Source organism: Mustela nivalis (genome assembly GCF_964662115.1).
Source record: "Mustela nivalis genome assembly, chromosome: 6".
NCBI lineage: Eukaryota > Metazoa > Chordata > Mammalia > Carnivora > Mustelidae > Mustela > Mustela nivalis.
Genome location: NC_139025.1, coordinates 100494008 through 100517815, shown reverse-complemented (window position 1 = coordinate 100517815; position 23808 = coordinate 100494008). Strand labels below are relative to the sequence as shown.

At 46.8% G+C, this 23808-nt stretch overlaps 1 protein-coding gene across 1 annotated transcript in view; it reads left to right on the top strand.

Moving 5' to 3' along the window:
* Positions 1–23808, top strand: part of MAP2K1 (mitogen-activated protein kinase kinase 1) — a 79452-nt gene that overhangs the window by 17920 nt on the left and 37724 nt on the right. Inside the window, exons 2-3 of the mRNA XM_082737120.1 lie at positions 21235–21445; positions 22991–23137. Of these exons, the coding sequence (XP_082593246.1) occupies positions 21235–21445; positions 22991–23137 (358 nt within the window). The remainder of the gene's footprint in view (positions 1–21234; positions 21446–22990; positions 23138–23808) is intronic.

The window sequence follows — 23808 nt, the reverse complement described above, 5'->3', positions numbered from 1 at the left end:
ACAGTAGGTATCAAGTGGATTAAATTTTATTATCAGCAGAAATCTTGGAGGTCTCTCTTGGCCATCCTCTTTTTTGGCAGATGAAGAATCCAGGACTGCAAAGAAGGGTTAAGGGAAGTTGGGCTTCTTACACAGTATGTTTTACTGTGAAGGCGACTTTAGAGTAAGCATGGCCTGGAGACAATGTGACATGGGGAAAAGGCTTTGGAACCTGCAGGTGTCACTTTGAATCCTGACCCTGCCTCTTACTCTCTTGAGTGATCTTGTGAAGTTCTTTCGCATCCTTGAGTCTGTTTGCATATCTGTAAAATGGGCATAATGACTCATACCCAGCAGAAAGGACTTGTAGACACTTCATGTGTGTAAACTGGTTTTTATGATTATTAGGACTGATGATAAGGGCCAGGACTAGATTCCCTGGCAGGGTGCCTTGTTCTCCCGTCAGGTGAGGAGAATTCTCACCTCCCAAAGCCCTTCCAGTGATGGGGCTCTTCAGCTGTTCTTTATCCGTACAGGCAGAATAGAGACAATGCTGGGCATACTTGCAATTTGGAGAGAGGAAGCAAAAGAATTATTTTCAGTGAAACGGGAGGCTGCAGAAGGTGCCCAGGAAAAAACTGCTACACAGTACATCCCAGCACAGACTTCTAGCATCTCCGGGACCACCATCTGCCTGACAAGAAGCAGCTGTGCTTTCTTCTCCGAGAGTTTAAAGAGGATTTCCTGGGCCCCCTGCGCGCGCTCCTCTGTGTTGTGTGTGTGTAGGAATAGGGAGGGGTAGACACTGACAGAAAGGGAAGATAATACTCCTGTGCTTCAAGCCAGATGTTGGGGCTTCTGCTCTAGGTGGCTCTTGAGTTCTACTTTTTCAGAGTTCATCCAGATGGCTTCCCCAGTGCATCCAGGGCTCTGCTCAGACTGCCTCCTAGGGATTCCCTTCTCTACCTTTCAGTCCATGTTGCAATCTTAATTTTGTAGGTCACCTTTCATCTTATTTTTAAAAAAGATTTATTTACTTATTGTAGAGAGCGAGCACGAGTTGGGGGAGGGACAGAGGGAGAGTACCTTCAAGTAGACTCCCTGCTGAGCCTGGTGCTGAGCCTGGTGCGGGGCTCGATCCCACAGTCCATGAGATCATGACCTGGGCCATCCAGGTGTGCCCATAGGTCACCTTTTGTGAGAATCTGTCACAGACCTGTCCTCCCCCTGACTCCAGGCAGTGGTCATTTTTCCACCCTCCAGGGTGCTCTATACACATCCCATCACTCTATAGTTGTGTGTGGAACTTCTGTCCAGTTGGACTGAAAGTAGGGAACCCTGGGACTCGGTCTTATTCATCTTCATTTCCAGTGCATGGCATGCTCCCTGCTGTCTGGTTTGGTGAATTTTTGCCAAGCGACTAAGTCCTGACACTCATTTTGATTTGACTTAATTTGATTATTTTCAGTTTAATATTTTGGCACAAGAAGGTCACAGTGCTGGTAGTAATCATAGCATTTGTTCTATGAGGCTTTGTATAATCTTCATTTTCTTTTTTTTTAAGTTATCTCTCTGTCCAACGCTCAAACTCATGACCCCAAGATCAAGCGTCCCATGCTCTACCAACTAAGCCAGCCAGGTGCCCCACTCCTCATCGTTTTTAATCCCTTTGTTTCCTCCACATGAGGCATGTGGATTGTGTGTTACCTTTACTCAACAGATAGGAAACTGATTCTGGTTAAGGGTATTGTCTATTTCACACCAGCAGCAAAGAGTGCGTATAGTCCTCTATACTGCCTTTTCAGCCAACAGTCCCTTCCTTGCCCAGAGGGGAGGCATTTGGGGAGCATATACTCACGGTGACATCTTTCCTATTCTCTGATGTTCCCTCACCCCGCTGCTTGGCGCAGAGGGCAGGCTCAGGGAATGTTTGGAGCCGGATGCATCAGTGAGCCTCTTTTGCCTGCTGGGCTGAACACTTATCCCCAGCAAATGTTGGGCTTCTTGATGGATATGTGACACTGGTGGCTGAATATACATGGCACCTGTGGCTTTTCACACTCTCCCCCCACGCCTCTCCAGGGACTGGGATAGGACAGATGGTCATGGACACAGGATTCTCAGCTCTGCATCTTCTCTGCAAATCACATTTGGGGAAAAGTGAAGTTTGTGCAGTAATGCAATTTCGGTAACACGGTTTCATACTGCCGGTGAGTTGTTTAACACTCTCCGGATAAATCACACTTCAGCAGAACTCATCTGGGAACATAGTTTAATTTCACTGTGGGTGGCTGTGATTCCCACCCACCAGCCCTCCCACCCCCCTAATAAATCTAGGCTGATAAGGTGAATGCAGTTCTAAGCCAGCCTATTTCTGGACCCAGGATAGCATTACATTGTATTAATCATCCTTTTCACCACCAACACCTTTCATTCTTTCTCCCCCGAGGATCACTGCTTGTCTGTCCTTAAATGTTACAGATGGAGAAGGTCTTTATAGTCGTCCTCCTGCATGTGTGATGAAGGGATTGAGGCCCAGAGAGGCCAGGCGGCTCGTGGCTACTGAGCCACAGCCTGAATAGAGATCTAGGACCCCTGACTTTTCTCTAGTGCTGGGATCCTGTTTTCAACCCCGCCCTACCACCCACCCTTTGATTCTGTTTTACCTCTGGGGGAGAGTCTCTGTGTTCTGTTTAGAGTGAATAAAGGGGACCTCTTTACTGTTAAATGCCCCCATCACAGAGTGTATTAATTTCTTCTTAACCCTTAACAGCATCTTTTGACATGTCTTTGGTAAGGGCTATGAAAGTCTTGATGATTTCTGTATGGTCACCTGTAGCCTAGGGGTAACCTGGTTCAGGTTGGACTGATAGGAGTTAGCTTTTAGGAAAAAAAAAAGAAAGGAGGAATGATAAGAGTATGTGGAGAGAGAGAGAAAAATAATATTGTTAAATTCTCTCTTAACAGTATATGTTGGCTCTTCGACTCTAAAAATCACGATATATTGACGTTTCAAATACAGCAAATAAGACATATAGCCCAAGAACTGCTGAAGATTTTTAAAACGTACAAAAGGTCCAAGCCTGGAGCTTGAAAAATACTTCTCATTTCTCATAGAAGCTTCATTGTTCTATGTTCTCCTGTTACTGGAGTTGGGGCGTGCTGGAAAGGGTCAGCAACTGGTGTGCCATTGACTGCTCTCTGGTCCTCCCCTGTTGGGGGCGGGGCAGTAGTCTTTGTCTAAGTGGAAACCTTTTGAGAGGGACACACATGCCTGGCCAGCCAGTGGGGCCCAGTCGACCTGCACGGGGGTGATGTGTGTAGCAGGAAGCCAGTTGTGATACAGCAGATAATTTTCCTCTGTACAGGATCTTACATGTAGAGGTAGTTAGTGTTTATTGATTTTAAAAAAATGTATCTTTCTCTTCTTGACTACAAAGATCTCAAGGCTCCTTAAGGGGAAAAGAGGAGCTTTATTATGCCCTGCTCCTCTTCTAATTCTGTGACCAGCTTCCCCACAGTTACAGATTCTGTTCTGGAACTTAGTGGGCGCTCTTGCTTTGTGTTGGAGTGATCCTTAGAGGCAGACTGCCGAGGCTGGAGCCCTCCACCCCTGAACAGCTCTGTCAGTTGGACTTCCGGAGGTCTGGCATCCCTTGCTTCCTCGTTAGTTAAGTGTGGGGGAGGTAATAATACCTAACTTACACTGTTGTTTTGTGGGATAAGTGTAAAGTTGTGAGCATAACATCTAAATCATAGTAGGCACTCAATAAAATGTTACCCATGACTTTGTACATTTCCTTTGGGATTTCTCTGTCAAGTTTATTGCCACTGTTAGTAAGTCTACCCCCTCCTTTAAGGTTGAAGTCCAGTATTATCCTGTCCATGAAACTGCCTGGTCTCCCTTAAAAAAACTTCTGGTGGAACTGTCCATGAACTACTTGGGAGTGTGTGTGTGCTTATGTGATTTTCATGTATATCTGTTGTTTCATTATCTTCATTGTGAGCTTTTGGAGTCTGGTGTGTAGTGAGTGGTCTGTAAATGTGGAATGAATGAATGTTGCTTTTAGCTTACAGAGCTTGTGTGGGATAGGGGATTTGCTTCATTGGGTTTTCCCTGATACCAAGTACAATGTTATGTGCATTGAGTTTCTTATAGCTGTTCTTGAATCCTTTCTCTCTCTTTTTTTTTTAAGAAATATTTTTATTATTTTAGAGAGAAAGTAAGCAGGCACACACGTGTGAGTGGGGCAAGGGGCAAAAGGAGAGAGAGAGAGAGAGAGAGAGAGACTCCTCAAGCTGATTCCGCACTGCGGGCAGAGCCTGATGTAGGGCTTGGTCCCAGGACCCTGAGATCATGACTTTGACCGAAATCAAGAGTCAGTTGCTTTCTTCTTTTTGTCCTTTTTGACTGATTAACCAAAGCTGGACCAATTGGAGCCCCCAGGTGGGACCAAGGGATGTGGCTCCTGCTGGACTCTGCTGTAGGTCAAATATTTACATTTAGTGCACAGCATGAAGGAAGTTGGGAGTATTATATGATCGTATGGATTCTAGTTACTGGACTGTAAATGACTGTGGTGGGTGAGGATGTCCTAAATATATTAGTGGCTTGGGGGCCTGAAGGAGTTAAAGCTCCTCTCAGAATAGCCCAAGCAGCTCCTAGGAAGTAGCTTCCGAGGCAGGATGTGGCAAACCAGTGTGTAAATGAGCGCGTTCTCCTTTGGAAGAAAAGGAAGTGGGTGGGGAGAAGTGAAGAGGAAGAGCTCGGTGGACAAATCTTTTTATCTGCTACTGTAAGAACAAGCGTCTCTTGAATGCCAGCCAGAGCCTGTAGAATTTTAACCCCAGGCGACCAAGGCCCAAAGAATGCTGAATGATGATGGTCTTGCAGTTTTCTGGTTTTTCTCCACAATACCTCAAATTTAATACACAGTGGAGTGTTGTTTTAGTAGATTTTGTTTTCTAATCTTGATCATCGGTTATTTAATGCTGTTTGAGGATTCAGTTAATGTGAAATGTCATCACAGTCACAGTCTTCTAATTCTAACCAAGAATCATTTTATTTATCGGCTTTTATTTTTAAGTGATCTCTACACCCAACATGGGGCTCAAACTCAGGACCCTGAGATCATAGGTTCTGAAAGACCCCTGCCCTGGAAAGTCCCCTCCCCTAGAAGATAGATAGGATAACTAACCGCTTGTTTGCTTTTCTGTGAACCGCTGGCTTTTAGGCGTAGATTAGGTTATTAATTGTGTGATTAATTGCTCTCTTGCCCTTCTGTAACTGCTTGGCTTATAGAAATAATAGGGACGCCATGATGGCATTCCTACCTTCCCCCTTCTTGTTCCCCCTTCCCGCCTCTCTCCTCCCGCGCGCGGGCCCTCAGAACCAATCAGCCTGTTCCCCCTTCCCGCCTCTTTCTGCCCGCGCGCGCGCGGGGGAGTCCTCAAAGCCAATCAGCAAACTCCACGTATGCCTTTTTCAAAAGTTCTAACTGTCCACCAATCAGTTGTGCCCCACCCAAAACTTGTTTGTACCTGTCTATAAAAACCCGGCACCACCCCAGCGGGGTGTGCTCAGCTAGCAGGAGCTGCTGACCACCCGCAGGCGCGCGCTGACCACCCGCAGGCGCCTGCGTAACAATAAAGAACGTCTTGCTGATTGCATCCAGTGGCAGTGTTGGATTCTTGGGTAAGGGGATCCGCGGGTCTTTCACGTTCCACCAACTGAGATCAAGAGTCACACGTTCTAGCCAACCACCCCTAACCTAGAGTAATTTAGAAGAAAGGTTTTTGGGTTTTTTGTTTTGTTTTGTTTTGTTTTGGTCTCTTTGATGTGTTTACTTACCTGTTTTAGAACACATTGTCACCCATTGTCTCTCCAGGTGCTCTTAACAGTCCCTCATGATACAGGGACAAGAGTGTAGTCTTATTTCAAGGTTCAGGGTTAGATGGACTGTTACTGGCTGCAGAGCTCCTGACTTCAAGTTTAGGGTTGTTTCCATAATCTTGGTTCCACTTGGTAAAAGCAAAAGGTTTGTACATTGGAGGTAAATTACTCACAGTGTAATTTTGCGAATAAAAATAGCCTCTGGGATTCAGTAAGGCATGTAGGAAAGGAAACAGGTGAACTGAATTTGGTGAGCTTTAGGCATCCCTGGAAAAGCAGCCACCACTTGTACGTGGATTGTATAAATAGCAGTAATGCAGATCACTGTTGGGTTTAGGAATTGGATCCAGGACAATAGATCACTGTGAGAAATATTGGTAAAGGCTTCTTTGAGTCTGTCTTTGGACAAGGTAATGAGAGTTTAATTATCTGGAAGAGGATCCCTATGGCTTCCTAGGATTTGGAAAGCTGAGCTCAGCTGCTTTTAAAGTTCAGATTTCTACATACTCTTTGTCTCAAGGAAACTTGTATGTCTTCTGAGATGCAGAGCTCTTGACTCCATTTCTGTGAAGGTTCCAAAATAGAATTTTCGCACTTATCCGCAGGTCTATTTTACCCAAGCACAGTATACCTTATAGGTGATTTGACTCCAAAACCACACACTTAAATTGCGTCCTGCTCACATTGTTGATGGTTTGCATGTATTTTAGATTTTTAAAGATATAAAAAGTGTTCTTATGGCATATAATTTTTTTTTTAATTAAAAAAAAAAAGGGGTGACTGGGTGACTCAGTTGGTTAAGCCTCTGCCTTCGGCTCAGGTCATGATCTCAGGGTTCTGGGATTGAGCTCCGCATTGGGCTCTCTGCTTAGCGGGGAGCTTGCCTACTCCCCCTCTCTGCCTCCCTCTCTGCCTACTTGTGATCTTTGTCTGTCAAATAAATAAAATCTTTAAAAAAAAATAAAAACAAAAAACTTGTGGCATTTTTAGAAGCTAAGATGTCAGACTGCTCTTTGCTGAACCCTGAACACCCTGAGGCGAATATTCTAATTATAGCCTGGTGTGGCGGGACCATCTCTTTTTAAAATTTTTTTTTAAACATAAGATTTTTACTTTTTTGAGGTATAATTGACATATAAGCATGCCAATTGATACATGTATTGTGATATGATTACCACCGTAGCCTTAGCTAACATATCATATCACATAATTATGTCTTTTTTGTAGTGAGAAGATTTAAGATCTAATCTCTTAGCAGCTTTGCTGTCTTAGTACGATATTGTTGACTGTGCTTTGCATGATGTCTCTAGGCCCTATTCATCTTCCACTGCAGGTTTGTACCCTTTGACCAACATCTCCCCTACATCCCTTCCTTTTCCTCAAACCTGATTGTTGAGCCTGGTGTACTGTGCCCATCATGGTCTAGCCCCGGCTTACCCTCTGGCCTCATCTGTCCACCCTTCTGGATGGATGCACCTACTCTCTGGCCACTTGGAATGGCCTGTAACTTCTGTGCTGATGCCCAAGCCTGCAGTGCTTTTTCTCTTGCTGCAAACAGTTGGATTATCCTTCAGGACTAAACCTGGGCGTTAAATTTGCTGACTTTCTCTTTCCCTTCCTTGTCTTATATGGAACGGGGAGGCTTACCTCTGTTCTCAAAGGCCCCTCTGCCCACCTCACTTTCAGCATTATGGTCTACCCTGTTGCCATTGGTATCCTTCCCTGTGTTTGGTTTGCACTGTGATCCCTGTTTCTTTCTTTCATCTTTACCTTTTTTTTTTTTTTTAAGGTTTTATTTATTCATTTGACAGAGAGAGAGAGAGAGAGCACGAGCAGAGGAAGCGGCAGAAGGAGAGGGAGAAACAAGCTCCCCTATGAGCAGGGAATCTAGTGTGGGGCTTGATCCCAGGACCCTGAGATCATGACCTGAGCTAAAGACAGACACTTTAACTGACTGAGACAGCCAGGTGCCCCATCATCTCTATATCTTTATCTCCCAGTCACCCTCTCTGTCTCTCTCTCTTTCTGTCTCTCTCTCTCTCATATACACACGCACACGCACACACACATGCACACTCACACACAATGCCTGGTGAGGGCAGGGACCTAAGTCTTCCTCATCTGTACCCTCCTAGCCTCGAGCACAGATAGTGCCTGTTCCACAGTGGCTGCTCTGTGATAAAGCCGCCTTGCATTTTCACAGCTGTGGGTGTAAATGGGTATAAGGCAGATGTCTGTTCAGCCTCCCCTGCCCTCCTCTAGATTAGAGCAGTCCTGCAGCTTTACATTCTCATGGTCACTTTTGCTTTTCTGGGACCCATGGTTCCCGTTTTTGTTTTTTCTCTTCTTGTTGCTCTGTGTTGAATCAGCTTGGAATTTGGCCCTTTTTTTCCTGGTTTCCTCCAAACAACAATAAGAATGAAATAAACACAAAGCTATTTCCGTGCACAGCAGATTGGACTGAGGGTCTGGTGTAGGGAGGGTGTATTACATTCTAGCAGTACAGACAGCTTAACATCTGGTGGTGGTAACTAGCTTTGGTCTTAAATGACCTTTGCCCCTTTGCCGTGGTACCTCCTTTCCTCTTGGTTCACTTTATAGCCACTCTCCAAATAGGCTTCTCCCATCTTACTCTGCAGCATTAATCATTTCTCCAGCTCTACTCTACATGCTGTTTAGGCCTGCTTTTGCTTATGCTGTGGCTGAGGATCAGGCCCTTTTAAACTATGGGCAATCCTTCTGGTCCTCTGGTAGCCTCTGTTGTGTGGGGGTTTGTTAGCACAAACATTTACCTCCCCCACTTTTAGAATACAGATGCCAGCACAGTCAGCTTTGGTTCTCTCTGGTCTGTGATGTTCCTTCTGCCAGGTAGGTTTTGACTGTGACAGGCCAACTGCTATTGATTTGAGGGCCTGACAAGTAGTTTTCTCCAAAGCGAGCACTTGTACGGACTTCTAGTCGTGGTCTTGAGACCGGCTTCTGTTGCTCATTGCCAGACAGTGATGTAGGGAGTGGGGTTTTTCGTCCAGAGATGATGTGTTCTCAGAGGTGAGGTTTGTTGACCCCTCTTGTGGGTACTTTGATTAAGGAGAAGGGCCAAGCTGTCATAAACGTGTGTTCATGTATTTAAGGAAGGAACAGGTCTGGAGAATTGATGATTTCTTTGTGTGGACTTGAATTAGAGACAGATTTTCAGTCTGTGTTACCTCTGACTGTATCTTCCTGCCTTAGCTGTGCTTCTGAGCATTGGCTCTTTCCCTTTTTGCCCTGGGGACTTGACTGATCTGATGGTTCTGGGTTATGAGGTCCAAGATGACTGTCACATTGGGTCCTGTACTTCTGTCTCTCATTGAAGAGCAGCTTTGCACTGCTGAGTCATAGAGTGGCATGGGCTATTACTACATAGGCAGTCTCCTTCCTTTCTTCCTTTCTCTCTCTCTCTTTTTTTTTTTTTAACTAGGTGCCATGCCCAACATGGGATTTGAACTCAGATCAAGAGTCACGTGCTCTCCTGGCTGAGCTAGCCAGGCATCCCTACATAGGCAGTTTTTTTTTTTTTTCTTTCTTTCTATCTATCTATCTATCTATTTATTTATTTGACAGACAGAGATCACAAGCAGGCAGAGAAGCAGGTAGAGAGGTGGAGGGTTGGGGGAGCAGGCTCCCCGCTGAGCAGAGAGCCTGATGTGGGCCTTGATCCCAGGACCCCGGGTCCATGACCCAAGCGAAAGGCAGAGGCTCTAACCCACTGAGCCACCCAGGCGCCCCTATAGGCAGTTTTAAAAAGGTCTTTATCCTAGTCATCTTAAGAGCAGGGACTGGGTGGGGTCAAATACATCGTCTAAGGCCACAGTCAACCAGCTGGTCCTTTCAGGAACACACCTATTGTGTGGCCACCACCAGACCCAAGGCTCCCCTTGTTCCTCGGATGGTGACCACATATTTCATGGACGTTTCACTTGGGTTGTCTATGGTGTTTTCTCCCTTCCAGGACTTCCTGCCCCTCCTCTCTACCCTGCCACCCTCAGTAGGCCCCTGGCTGTCTTCTGGCCACCTGAATTTTTACTCATTCTACTGGAGTGCTTCACTGGGCCGTGTCCTTTCCTTTTCCCTCCAAATGACTCAGCCTTGGATGTTCCTCTGAAAGGAATTCCTCTCTGGGTAGATTTAATTTGTTGCCTTTCCAGGAACCTCAAGGAAATAAGTGACTAACAGGAAATACAGGTGTGATTGGCTGATGGTTTGAAGGACCTGAACTCTTCTGCCCAAGGTGTGGATAAAAGATAACTTTTGGAGTTCCAGGCCTACCTGGTCTTAATCGTTCCTGGCCTCCATTTCTGTTTCTGTAAAATGGGAACAACATATGTAATTTTTAATGTTGTGAAGATGAAGTGAGTTAATGGGAATAATGGCTAGCATTTAAGAGTCTCTTAAATTTCGTTCTTTATCAGACAGTTAGGTCCCTCTTTTGTCCTCATCAAGTAACAGTATTATTCTTTTCACCCTCCATCTTCTGATCCCCACCACCTCCCCCACCCTGCTCTCCTGTCTCCAAATTTCATCACTTTTTTTTTTTCTTGGTACTTCTCCGAAAGACTGATCCTTTAGAAATTAATTCATATGTGGCTAATATGAAACAAATTTTGTCCATTGGAGCTGAAGAAACCATAGTCTGTCAGTTCTTTCAAGCAACAATACGACATCCCCTCTCCGATTCAGGATGTTGTTCAATATTTGAGAAGAGTCTGTGTGAGTGGGTGGTCCTGTCACTCCAGAGGTTCCTCTGTGTGGGTGTGTGCGTGTGTTTTTCAGCGTGACTCTCTGCAGAAACACGCTATGGGAAGGCAGTTTGTATCATTTCAGAAGGCTCTTTGATTCCAGGAAGTGTTTTTGGGTTTTGTTTGCTTTTGTTTGGTTTTTTAAGGGTAGGAATATGTGATTATTTATCCTTTTTTTTTTTTCTTTTTTTAAGTAGGCTCCACACCCAGTGTGGGGCTTGAACTCCGAGCTGTGAGAGCAAGAGTTGCACACGCTACTGACTGAGCCAGCCAGGCACCCCTGTTTATCTTTTATTAATTAAACCTATTTTCTTGACTTTGAAACACATTTGTTGATTGGCCTGGAAGCTACTTGGTTGAAAATGAAATGAAAGAGAAACACTTGTCCTGACCCTCAGGACCTTCTTCTTTTTTAAAAAATATTTTATTTATTTGACAGAGAGAGATCACAAGTAGGCAGAGAGAGGGGGAGAAGCAGGCTCCCCACTGAGCAGAGAGCCTGATGTGGGGCTCTATCATGACCTGGGCCCAAGACAGAGGCTTAACCTACTGGGCTACCCTCTTTTTTATGTGACATTCCTCTAACACTTTTTTTTGCTCATCACAGCCTTACTCCATTTTCTACAGAGCAGATTACACTAGAATACCCTTTCTCCTTTTTTTTTTTTTTTTAATTTTACTTATTTATTTGATACAGAGAGGGAGAGAGATCACAAGTAGGCAGAGAGGCAGGCACAGAGAGAGAGGGGGAAGTAGGCTCCCTGCTGGGCAGAGAGCTGGATGCAGGGCTCGATCCAAGGACCCTGAGATCACGACCGGAGCCGAAGGCAGAGGCCCAATCCACTGAACCACCCAGGCGCCCCTCTCCTTTTTTTGCTATCTAAATTTTATTCATTGTTGCAAACCAGTTCAGGGCTTCTATTCCTATAAGATTTAGGCTGATGATGCCAGCATCTCCTGCACTGCAGAGCTGTGTCCCAGGCCTCTGGAGAAAATTAGGGGACCTACAAAACTGTCTTTGCCCTAGTCCTTTTTTGGGCATGGTGGTGAAACCACTGAAAGGCGGTACGGTCAGTATTTTTTTTTTTTTAAAGTAGGCTCCACACTGGGTCTGAACTCACATGAGATCAAAGAGTTGGAGAGTCAGACACTCACCTGACGGAGCCATCCCAGCGCCCCAGGGCAGTGTTCAAGTACATTGTACGTTTTTGCCAGATTATTTATTACATGAAAACATGAAGATGCAGGAATTTCATCAGTAGAATGAGGCTGACAGTGGTGATCACATCATGGTGGTGTTAGATGAAAGGGCCTCATCTACCTTAGTAGAGTACTGGCCACACAGTACTCAGTAAATCAATAGGGAGGACTAGCAAGTTAAATGTTACCCTTACTAACCAATACTATTAAATATTTGTTTAGCACCTTAAATGATTTCAGCATTTTTTACATTCCATTCTTAAGGTATCTCTGCAGCAACTGTTTTTTATATTTATTTTTTAAGGAAGCTCTATACCCATTGTGGAGCTTGAACTCCTGACCCCAAGACAAGATCTACTGACTGAGCCAGCTAGGCACCCCGTCCACAACAACCTTTTATTTCTCATCACGTCATTGGCTTGAAGTGCCCTTAGCTGTCTGTATTCCTCTCCCTGTGTCACAAAGAGCCTTCTGGTGCCGAAACGCATGCATCCTCAGAGAAGACCTGCAAAGATAAAACAATCCATATCGTCTCAAAGGAAAAGGCAGTGAGGATGGAAAAACGGTCAGTGGGGTGTACATGTGGACAAGAAGAAATGACCAGGGCCTCAAGCTGTACGGCCTGGGAAGCCAGCCGCCATGTTTGCAGAGATGCATGGCCCTGGGACTTAGCTTCAAAGTTCTGTTCTTCGAAAACTGCAGGATGAATCTGGTTTTAGGATCAGAGAACTTTAGCACTGAAAAGGGCTTTAAAGACCACCTAGTTTAACTCTCCTGTTTTACCTGTGAGAACAGGCGAGGATAAAGTAATGTGAATAGTTGACAGATTGCTTTCTGTGTTGAACCCAAGTCTTCTGACTCCCAAAGACTTCACACTTAATGTCTACAGCAAAGAGTAAATGGCAGCCACATGCCATGTTTTTTTTCTTTATTCTTTCTAGTAGTTTTATGTCCCACTGTGAAAGACCAGCTCTATGCTGACCCAGAAGCAGCTGATTTCCTACATATGTCACTGGCCCTGGAGGTGGATCTGGGGGCTGCTTTCCAGAACAACTGTGAGACTTTGCTCACCTATACGTCTGTCAGCAAGTAGTGGAGAGTAGGTGGCCAAAAAACGATTTACATTAGCAGCCAGCATCAAGGAAAAGGGAAAAAATTACTTCTGCTAAATTCAGTGAAGCACATTATGAAACAGGCAGGGGAACGGCTGTTCTAAAGCTTGTCTTCCCATAGCCGCTTAAGAGTCTAAGCCCAAAGCTGGGTTCAACACCAACACAAAGTAGAGGTCTGTGGCTGGAGGTGGAGGAGGAAGCTTTCTCCTGCCCAAGATCTGCCACAGATGCAAGGTCGTTTTGGTTGCCATGGAGAGGAGGGCAAGTCCGTGTTCGCGGGGCCTGTTTAAGACTGAGGCTGGCCCAGGACTGGAGAGAACTTCCCTATCACTACCATAGGTATGGTGGCTGGCTTCCCAGGTTGTACAGCTTGAGGCCCTAGTCATTTCTTCTTGACCACATGTACACCCCACTGACCCTTTTCTCATCCTCACTGCCTTTTCCTTTGTGACGATATGGACTGTTTTGTCTTTGCAGGCCTTCTCTGAGGATGCATGCATTTGGGCACCAGAAGGCCCTTTGTGACACAGGGAGAGGAATACAGAGAGCTAAGGTCACTTCAAATCAATGATGCGATAAGAAATAAAAGGTGGTCACAGAGATGATGTGAGGGTGTTATGTAAAATAATTGTGCTCAATCTCTGGAGGAGGGGCAGAGGAATGAGGAAAGATCTCACTCTGTGGCCAGGCATTACGGAACGGTTTAAAGCTGAGGGAGGATTAGGAACGCTGAGGGGGGGAAAAAAATCTCTGCAGCTCAGGCTCCACTCGGAGCACAAGATAAAACTCATTGCTGGAGAAATTGGCAGCCTGTGGTGCATGGAGATTACCAGTGTTCACCAGAAAACCCAAACCTAGCTCAGCTCCCAGCGAATACATGCTAACAGCACGACAGAAGAATGTGCCCATTTCTGAGCATAAAGATGATGTCCCTCAGTCCTTATTCTCCTAGTACAGTGTGTACCATTCAGTGTAATGTTAAAAGACACGGAATCGAGAGAGAGAAAAACAACTTACAAGAGATAAGACCGTTGGTAGAACTAGAATCAGAGGTGATCTACATGTTGAAATGAACGGACAGGGGCTTTAAAATAACCTGTGACTATGGACAACATGCATGAACAAATGAGGAATTTCAGAAGAGATGGAAACCAAAGATGAGTGAAAATGCTAGAAAATTTCAAAAACATGACATTGGAAGTCAAGGGGTCTGTCAGCTGACTGGAGGCAACTGAGAAAAGAATCAGTGACCCTGAAGATAGGTTAGTAGAAATAATCTAAACTGAAAAAAAAAAAGTGTCCAGACTGAGACACAAGAAGGAAAGGAATAAAAAATCAGACCACAGCATCCAAGATATATGCATATATATAGAGGGAGAAATAGAAATTGAGAGAGAGAGAGATTAGAGACAGACAGACACTGACCTGACTGCAGCTTTTTAAGGAATTGGCTGTGGAACTACAGAAGCCTGTGAAGTCCACAGTTTGCAGGGTAGCCTGGCAGGCTGGAGACCCATGGTAGACTTGCACTTAAGTCCAAAGGCAGTCTGCTGGCACACTGCCTTCTTTGGGGAGGTTAGTTTTTGTTCTTTTAAGGCCTTAAACTGACTGGATGAGTCCCACTCCGCATTATGGAGAGTAGTCTGCTTTACTCAAAGTTGACCAGTTTAAATGTTATTCTTACCCCTTTCCCCTCCCCACAGACCCCACTTTTGTAGAAACCTTCTGAATAAAGTTTGACCAAATACCTTAGCATTGTGGCCCTGCCAAAGCTGACACATAAAATTAACCATCATATGTCCCCTTCTGGTTACTGCCCCCACCCAAAAGCGTGTTCACTTTTATGCTTTATAACTGCGTAGATTAGTTTTGCCTTTCCTTGAATTTGACATAGATGCAAAAGAACACATATTTTGTTGTTCCATCTGGCTTCTTTCTTATGTAACCCTAGAATTTTATTGTCTAGTGAGCTGAGCATTCCTTCCCAGAGCGGCCTATAGGTTTGAGGGGTAAGGGTACAGAACCCCTTCTCCACCGTGCTCTTTGGGGCTAGCCTAAACTGCACTCCCTAACACTGATGGGCTAGCCTGGGGTGGAGTCTGGAATCGGTTAGCTGTGCTGTTGGCCCTTACTCCCTTCCCCCTTCAGGCCCATTCTTCCTTCCTCTCTCAGACTCTTTGTTGTTTGTTTGTTTGTTTTTTAAAGATTTTATTTATTTGTGAGAGAGAGAGAGAGCGCAAGCACAGGCAGAGTGGCAGGCTAGAGGCAGAGGGAGAAGCAGGCTCCCTGCGAAGCAAGGAGCCCGATGTGGGACTCGATCCCAGGACGCTGGGATCATGACCTGAGCGAAGGCAGCCGCTTAACCAACTGAGTCACCCAGGCGTCCCTGTTTGTTTGTTTTAAAATACTTTTATTTACTTATTTTGGAGAGAAAGAGAGGAGATGATCAGGGGAGGGCAGAGGGAGAGGGAGAAGCAGACACCCTGCCGAGCAGGGACCCTTTGGTGGACCTCTATCCCAGGACCCTGAGATCATGACCTGAGCCAAAGGCAGACACTTAACCAACTGAGCCACCCAGGCACCTTCTTTGTAACCCCCACAGACCCGCATCCATGTTCGACTCTGTAGAGAACCCAAAGCCAGTTCATCTCTCTCTCCCCTCCCCCCCCATATCCCTTCTCTTGAAGATCTTTGGCTTTTCAACCTGAACACGCACTCAGTCTTACTCTACTTCCTCAGCTGGTTGTCAAATTGACGGGTGTGGTTGGATCCCAGAGACCGCGAACTAGACAACTCTCCCCTTCCCTTCTCTCCTCCTCCCCTTGTACTTTTTTTTAAAAACTGGGTGTGGATGGGGCGCCTGGGTGGCTCAGTGGGTTAAGCCTCTACCTTCGGCTCAGGTCATGATCCCAGGGGCCTGGGATCTTGAGTCCCGCATAGGGCTCTCTGCTCAGCAGGGAGCCTGCTTCTCCTCATCTCTCTCTCTCTGTCTGTCTCTCTGCCTATTTGTGATCTCTCTCTCTGTCAAATAAATAAATAAAATCTTTAAAAAAAAAAAAACTGGGTGTGGAAACTGAGTGCCAGGAAGGGTGGTAACTTGCCCAAGATCTCACAGATGGCGGTCATGCAGGGTAAGGTTGGAGGGGTTGCTGTCAGTCTCTTGATACTGTTTGCCCTTGGCTTGGGTCTTCTGCCTCCTCTCTTTCTTCCCAGCCCCAGTAGCATTCCTCCCTGCCCAATGTCACAGGGAGAGAGAACTTCCCGAGTCCCTGAGCTCCCTGAGGACACCCCCTGCCCATGCTGGGACCCTTTCTTTGCTCCAGCATGGTCATTGATTGTCATCTTCTGCTCTTCCCTCTGGGCTCCTTCCTGGCAGAGCCTGCCACCCAGGCTAGAGCAAGGCTCAGGCTGGTGACAGACCGCTGGCTGGTGTTGGCATGTTGCTGTGGCCCATTTCTGTTGGGGTGTGGCAGTTTGACGACCCCTTTCCGTTGTCCAGATGTTATCTCCCTCCCCCTTAAATCATTCCTTTAGGTCAGCTTCCCATCTCAGTGACCATCAGGGTTGGCGATGGCAGTGTGGGGCCTTGAAAGGTGCTCTGTTCTAGGAATTGGGAGAGCTAGCTGCCCGTAAGGCATGTGACTTTGTCCTCTCTGGATCTCAGTTTCCTCACCTGTAGAATGGGTCCAGTAGAGTCTTAGAAGTCCCTCCCTGTGCTACGTTTTATGCTGCTTCCTGGTTTAAATGCAGGAGCCACAAATGCAAGATTCCAGTTGTGGCAGTCATTGCCCTTGGGCTTAGCTGATGGGTGGGATGAGGGAGAGGGAAGGAGATGTTCTTGCCCATAGGATCATCCTTTCTCCACCCACTTCATTGTGCCTCCTTGGTGTTTTCAGAACACAAATGACAACCCTTGTTTTTCTCCACATTTCTTGCTCTTCTCTGCCTTCCCATTTCAAACCTATAATCTTCTTGTATCTTGATGCACTTGTGTTTATTGTAAGACAGCCATGGTGCAGAATTCATGTTGCTGTGAGTTATTTTCTCTCTGCTATGGTGCATGGGGTGATGGGAGGCAGACATCACAGCTGATCCCTGGAGGACTGTGTATGTGTGTGTGTGTGTGAGAGAGAGAGAGAAAGAGAGAGAGAGAGAGATTTATTGTTTTGAGCTCCAGTGCTTTTTTTTTTAATATTTTATTTATTCATTGGACAGACAGAGATCACAAGTAGGCAGTGAAGCAGGCAGAGAGAGGAGGAAGCAGGCTCCCTGCTGAGCAGAGAGCCCAATGCGGGGCTCGATCCCAGGACCCTGAGGTCATGACCTGAACTGAAGGCAGAGGCTTAACCCACTGAGCCACCCAGGTGCCCCTCCAGTGCCCTGTCTTGATCCATAGTCCTGATTTTGCTGATTTCAGTTAAAACCAAAGATTGTGCAAGAGACCGGTTCAGGTCCTCCGAGATGTGGAGACTGGTGGTGTGGTTGAGGGGTGACAGGCCCCCCTTTTCCTTTGCTGGAAGCATTTCAGCTTCGGGTAGGGCAGGGCAGGAACCATGTGGAACATCACTGACTCCCCGAACGGGAGGAAGCAGTACTAAACACAGCTACATTATTGATTGATTTCTTTTTAATGAGTACTGAAAGCCGCTGAGATGCCAGGATTTTCCTTTCACCTTCAGATAAAACCCTTTGTCTTTCATCCTCTGCAACAGTTCCTTTAAGAAACTTTTCAAGAGTTTTAAGAATTGTTAAGGAAAAAGGTAGTAACTTCTGGATTCCATTGTTGCTGCCTTGGCAGCAGCTCCTCCACCTCCAGCCTACCTGCACTTGCCCTAACACTAGTGTAGAAGCGTGCCAGAATCCCATAGTTCTTCCCGTGGTTTTCTGTTCTGGTCCTCCCCGGTGAAGGAAGCATAGAGTTGTGATTCCGTTTGACAGGAGAGAAGACAGAGATGTGTCAGAGTTGAATGAGCAGTCCGTGCTCGCATAGCTAGCAGTCAGGGTAGGGATCTGGGATTCCCGATTACTATTGACTTGTCAGCTTGGCAGTGCTGTTTTACCCTCGGTCATCAGGAAAGTCAGGGCAACACAGTGTGGAGTCTTTACTGTGTCCCTCTGTGGCTCAGCCTTCTGAACGCACCAGTGAGGAGCCAGCTCCTTAGCTGGTGGGGGAGGTGGTTAGACAGGTCGAGGAGGGAGGAAGGCCAGATTAAGTTTTTCTTTTGGAAGGTGGGAGAATTACTTGTTTCTACAAAGTTGGGAAAATGAGCAGAGTTAGCATTTCTTCTTTTTGCCTATTGGGTGGGGTTTCTTGTGGCCAGTGTTACTTGCAAGGCAGCATTGAACTTGATGTGCATGCTGGGTAGGCAGGATTGCATCTGGAGCAAAGTGTGCTTTGTGGAGGTGCCCCATCTTTATGAGCAGTCGAGCCCTTCTGTCGCAGAGGCCCCCGCTAGGATCTTACCCCTGTCAACACGTTGCCTTCCTTGAAAGTATTGAAGTTTTTGAAGAGGTAGTCTAGTGTTATGGTTAAAATTAGAGATTCTCTCTGCCCAGATTTCCATGCTTGCTCTGTTGCTTAGTAGCTGTGTGACCTTGGACAAGTCACTTTGCCCATCTGTGCTTGCGTTTGGCATCTGTTGAGGATTAAACACATGAGCAAGTGTAACAGTACACAGTGCTGTGAGGAGAATGACTTCCTTCCATTCAGTCCCTGCCCCCATCACCGGCCCAGCATGCATGCATGTTTGACAGAAGCCCCTGGAGTGGACTGCTGAGCCCTATAGGCAGCCGGAACCTCAATGGAGTTTTAGCTGTAGGGTCTGTCTGCGTTTGACAGGTGTCTCCACACGTTGTCATTGATGGGTTCCTGAGAGTCAGGAAACCTGAAGGTGTGCACAATATCCTCCCAGCCATACTGGTTCTGGGCCCCTACCCCTGAGAGGCGGGGGCAGCTGTGAGACATAGTTGAACCTTTCAGCAGGATGAGAATTACCAGCTGTCTTAGTCTGTTGGGGCTGCATAACAAAATGTCATAGACTGGTTGGCTTGAATGAAAGAAAGGTATTTTCTCATAGTCCTGGAGGTGTGAAGACTGAGATGAGGGTGCTGGTGTGGTTGGGTTCTGGGGAGGCCTCTCTGCCTGGCCTGCAGACAGCGCCCTTCTCTTGGTGTCCTCATAGGGCCTTCTTCAGTGTATGCCCAGAGGCAGGGAGGCCACCTCTCTTCTTAATGACCACCAGTCCTATCTGATTATGACTCCACCCCCCATGAACTTATTTAACCTTCATCACCTCTTAAAAGTCCTGTCTCTAAACATACTTACATTGGGGGTTAGGCCTTCAACATACGGATTTGAGGGAGACACAGTTCAGTCCATGGCACCAGCCTTCCTTCCCCAAGAGCCCCCAGTGAAGACGCTTGGTGAGAACAGCCTGGTGCCCTCTGTGGCTAGTATACTGTTATTTGTAAGGTGTGTTGCATCTTCCCATAGACTGGGGTGGCAGGAGGGTTTGGATCTCCCTGCCTTCTTGAGAGTTGGAAAAGAGGATGAATGAAGGGTGGAAGATGATGCTTACTCCCACCCATGAAGCTCAGAAGTGGGGCGCATATGTTGGGGGCGGGCTCCAGCCTTCTGGTGTGTAATGATGGTCTTGTTGCCGTGTTTGTTTAGGGCTAAAATCACCTGAAACACAGTGGGAGCTCTTTACCACTGACTCCTTCACGAGTTCCCTGGAGTAACGAATGCTTTTCTGTTCTCTGTAAACTCAGTACTGCCCATCAGCGTGCTGAATGCACAGTTTGCAGGCCGCTCTGCCCTGCCCACTTAACCTCTGCACCCACCGGCGAAATTATGTGCTTACCAAGAGCCGGTTTGTTCCCAGCGTCGTTTGTATGGTTGTGGCTGGCGTTGTAATTATGAAACATACTTAAATATTAGATAAACTGGTGAAACACGCCTGCAGGTGAAGTGGGTTCCCCACCCTCTTTTTTTTTTTTTTTTTTAAGATTTTATTTATTTATTTGACAGAGAGAGATCACAAGTAGATGGAGAGGCAGGCAGAGAGAGAGAGAGAGGAGGAAGCAGGCTCCCCGCTGAGCAGAGAGCCCGATGCGGGACTCCATCCCAGGATTCTGAGATCATGACCTGAGCCAAAGGCAGAGGCTTAACCCACTGAGCCACCCAGGCGCCCCTCCCCACCTTCTTTGACCACTAATTAAAAGCCCTGGAAAGACTCAGTAAGTCCAGCTCACTAAACATTATTATACAATTAGATGAGCATTAAGATGGGGGGAAATCCTAAAACTCTAACAATTTTGTGTTGATATATATATATTTTTAAGATTTTTTAATTTCTTCATTTGACAGAGATCACAAGTAGGCAGAGAGGCAGGCAGAGAGAGAGGAAGGAAGCAGCTTCCTGCTGAGCAGAGAGCCCAATGCGACAGGGCTGGATCCCAGGACCCTGAGATCATGACCTAAGCCTAAGGCAGAGGCTTTAACCCATTGAGCCACCCAGGCACCCCTTTTGTTGATATTCTGTGTCTGTTTTTACTCTAAAGAATCAGGCATTGGAAATGATAGTGTATTGTTCTGGTTCATGTGAGAGGATGGTGTGGGGCTCTTACCAGTGGAATTTTATTCAAAGAGAGGGCCTTGTCCTACCTACATTAGAAGATGGGTGAATAAATGCACATTTATATATATTATGCAAAAATAAAAACTTTAGTTATATATTTTTAGGATTCCTTGCTTTGATTAACCTGGCTCCTGACCTGGTTGCATTAGAGAGGAGTTTCTGCTGTTGCCATTCAGTTTAGAGCCTGTTTTGATGATTTGGTTTAATTTCAGTTTAATGAAATAGATTTTTTTTAGGAAATAGATTTTATTTCGTGTATGGTGTTAGCTTAATAAATCCAATACTAGAAGGACCTGTGGAAGGGGGATTTTAAAGCAGATGAAGGTGGCTCGTTCAGGATTTTAGTAGATTCTTTGGCTCCTTCTGTAGACTTGCAGCATAGTGAGAGAGATCTAATTCCCTTGTTTGACAAATGAGGAAACTGAGGCCTCGAAAGGAGAAGGGTGTCACTGGCGAGGGGTGTCGGGTGGTATAGTGAAGGCCCCAGAACCACCGTGCATGGAACCCTTCCCCAGAACCCCTGCGTCCACTCTCCGTCTGGCCCCAGAGCTGGAACTCTCCACCACACAGATACTTCTCTGGGGGAGACCCCTCTGATGTCGGTTCTAACTCACGCTCCCCCTTTGGGACAGGACCAACCTGGAGGCCTTGCAGAAGAAGCTTGAGGAGCTGGAGCTTGATGAGCAGCAGCGGAAGCGCCTTGAGGCCTTTCTCACCCAGAAACAGAAGGTCGGGGAATTGAAGGATGACGACTTTGAGAAGATCAGTGAGCTTGGCGCAGGCAATGGTGGTGTGGTGTTCAAGGTCTCCCACAAGCCGTCAGGCCTGGTCATGGCCAGAAAGGTGAGGCCACTTAAAATAAAAAAAAAAAATTTTAAAAAGGTGGGGTTGGGACGCCTGGGTGGCTCGGTTGGTTGAGCAGCTGCCTTCGGCTCAGGTCATGATCCCGGGGTCCTGGGATCGAGTCCCACATCGGGCTCCTTGCTTGGCAGGGAGCCTGCTTCTCCCTCTGCCTGCCTCTTTGTCTGCCTGTGCTCGCTTGCTCTCTCTCCCTCTGTCTCTTACAAATAAATAAATAAAATCTTTAAAAAAAAAAATAAATAAATAAAAAGGTGGGGTTGCTGAATCAGGTTGGCCATGGTGAATAGGTAATTGGATTATCTCTTGGAAGATCTGGGGCCTGGGGTCACTGAGAGGAAGACTGACTGTTCACTCAGTACCTGTTTGTGCTGTTTGAATTTTGAGCTCCTGTTATCTGTGAGTTGATAGGATAAACACACTGGTGGTGTGTCAGTGTATTCATCCCCACCCCCAGACTGGAAAAGAATGGCTGGTGACCTTCCTTAGCCTTCTGCGTGTTCTGGAAAGAATGCAGGGGGCCTCTTTGCCATTTTCCCGTGCAGGAGAAAACACTTTCATTTAGCCAGGCAGCGATGCACTAGACACTGATTTCAAGTTGTTTGCCTGCATTCCAGCCCTGTGGGCACTTCTCCTACATCTCCCTGCGGTGTGATATCTCTGCTCCCTGCCATGGCCCCATAGCCTGCGGTGTTGGAGGTGGACTTCTGTCCACCCGTGGTCCTCCTCTTTCCGAATGTGGCCCCTGATATAGGAAGGCCGGGCTCTTGCGTGTTTCCTGGCCCACCAGCTTTAATCCCACCAGCAAATGTTTGCTCGGGCCACTCCTTCCTTCTTTCAAGCAGTGTCCGTCTCCACGGCCCACCTCCTGTCTGGCTTCTGCTAGCTGCTCCAGCCCACCACGATAACCACAGCTCCCACGTCCTCTGGCACTCCTTGTCTGTGACCCTTGCTGGTGGCTTAGTCTTACTCAGTACCCATTTCATATGGCGGATGTGTTTGTCAACCTGTCTCCTGGATGAAACCAGGGATAGTGTGAGGGGGTCATAAGGTGGCACCTGAGGCCCCGGCTGGCTGTCCACTACCTCAGGGTCCAGAGGTTAAGGGGCAATCTCCTGGGCAGCTGAGGTCCACATGCCCAGTTTCTTATACCCTTCCACTCCCGCAGCCCTTGGGTGTCAGCCGGTCCTCAAGGCTGCTTTTCCCCTCATCTCTCAGCTTCACAGGTCCTTTTGGAGGAGACTTTGTTCTTGGGAGGGGTAAGCTTCCCTCTTCGTCACTCTTGGCTCTAGGAACAGAGGCACAGCCACCCTCCCCTGGCTCCAGCTATTCCAGTCCAGTACTAATACCTGCCTTGATAGGTTAGCACCAAGTGCTTTGGTCAGGTGGAAACTTGTTAGTTACGCCGTGCATGTCTCCTCTCTTGGTGCCTTTAAGAGCTTAAGCATTGAAGAACGCTCCCATCCATCCATGCATTCATGCCTCTGTGTATTTTTAAAGCCTCTTTTCCTCCTACCTCTCTTTCCCCAGCTCATTCACCTGGAGATCAAACCTGCAATCCGGAACCAGATCATAAGGGAGCTTCAGGTCCTACACGAGTGCAACTCCCCCTACATCGTGGGCTTCTACGGTGCATTCTACAGCGATGGCGAGATCAGCATCTGCATGGAGCACATGGTATGTGGCAGTCTTCCAGGCTCTGGGGCAGTGGTCTGGGAGTCGGATGGCTCTGGGCTCGTCTTTGGTTTGGGATGCGACCGGCTGCCTCCCTGTTCCTCCTTGCATCCATATCCCTGTTTGGACATCTGGGAAGCGTGACTGTAGAACCTGGAATGATAACCAAAGACAACAGGCCTCTTTCTGAGATCCCCTCCTCTCTACAAAGATCGGTGACAGCAACCAGGTAACCCTGGTGGGAATGCCCAGAGCACATCTCCCAATTTTCTCCCATTTTTCTTGGTAAAATCTGGTTAGTGTAGTTTAAGTCCATTTATGATTTATGATGTGCAGTGTCATGTGCTAGGTACCCGGTTCTGGGGTTGTGGAGATGAGACATTCCCGTCCTCAGAGACTGTAATCTGCTTTCAGGACAGTCCGGAGGGGTTCTTTTGGCGTCCAGAGAAGTAACACCACCTGGTACACATCAGAGGGGGCAAATAAGGGGGCGCTTACAGATTAATTGTGTGGACCTGAGTTACCAGTCTTTGTTTTTTTTTTTTTTTTAAAGATTTTATTTACTTACTTGACAGAGAGAGATCACAAGTAGGCAGAGAGGCAGGCAGAGAGAGAGGAGAAAGCAGGATCCCCGCCAAGCAGAGAGCCCGATTCAGGACTCGATCCCAGGACCC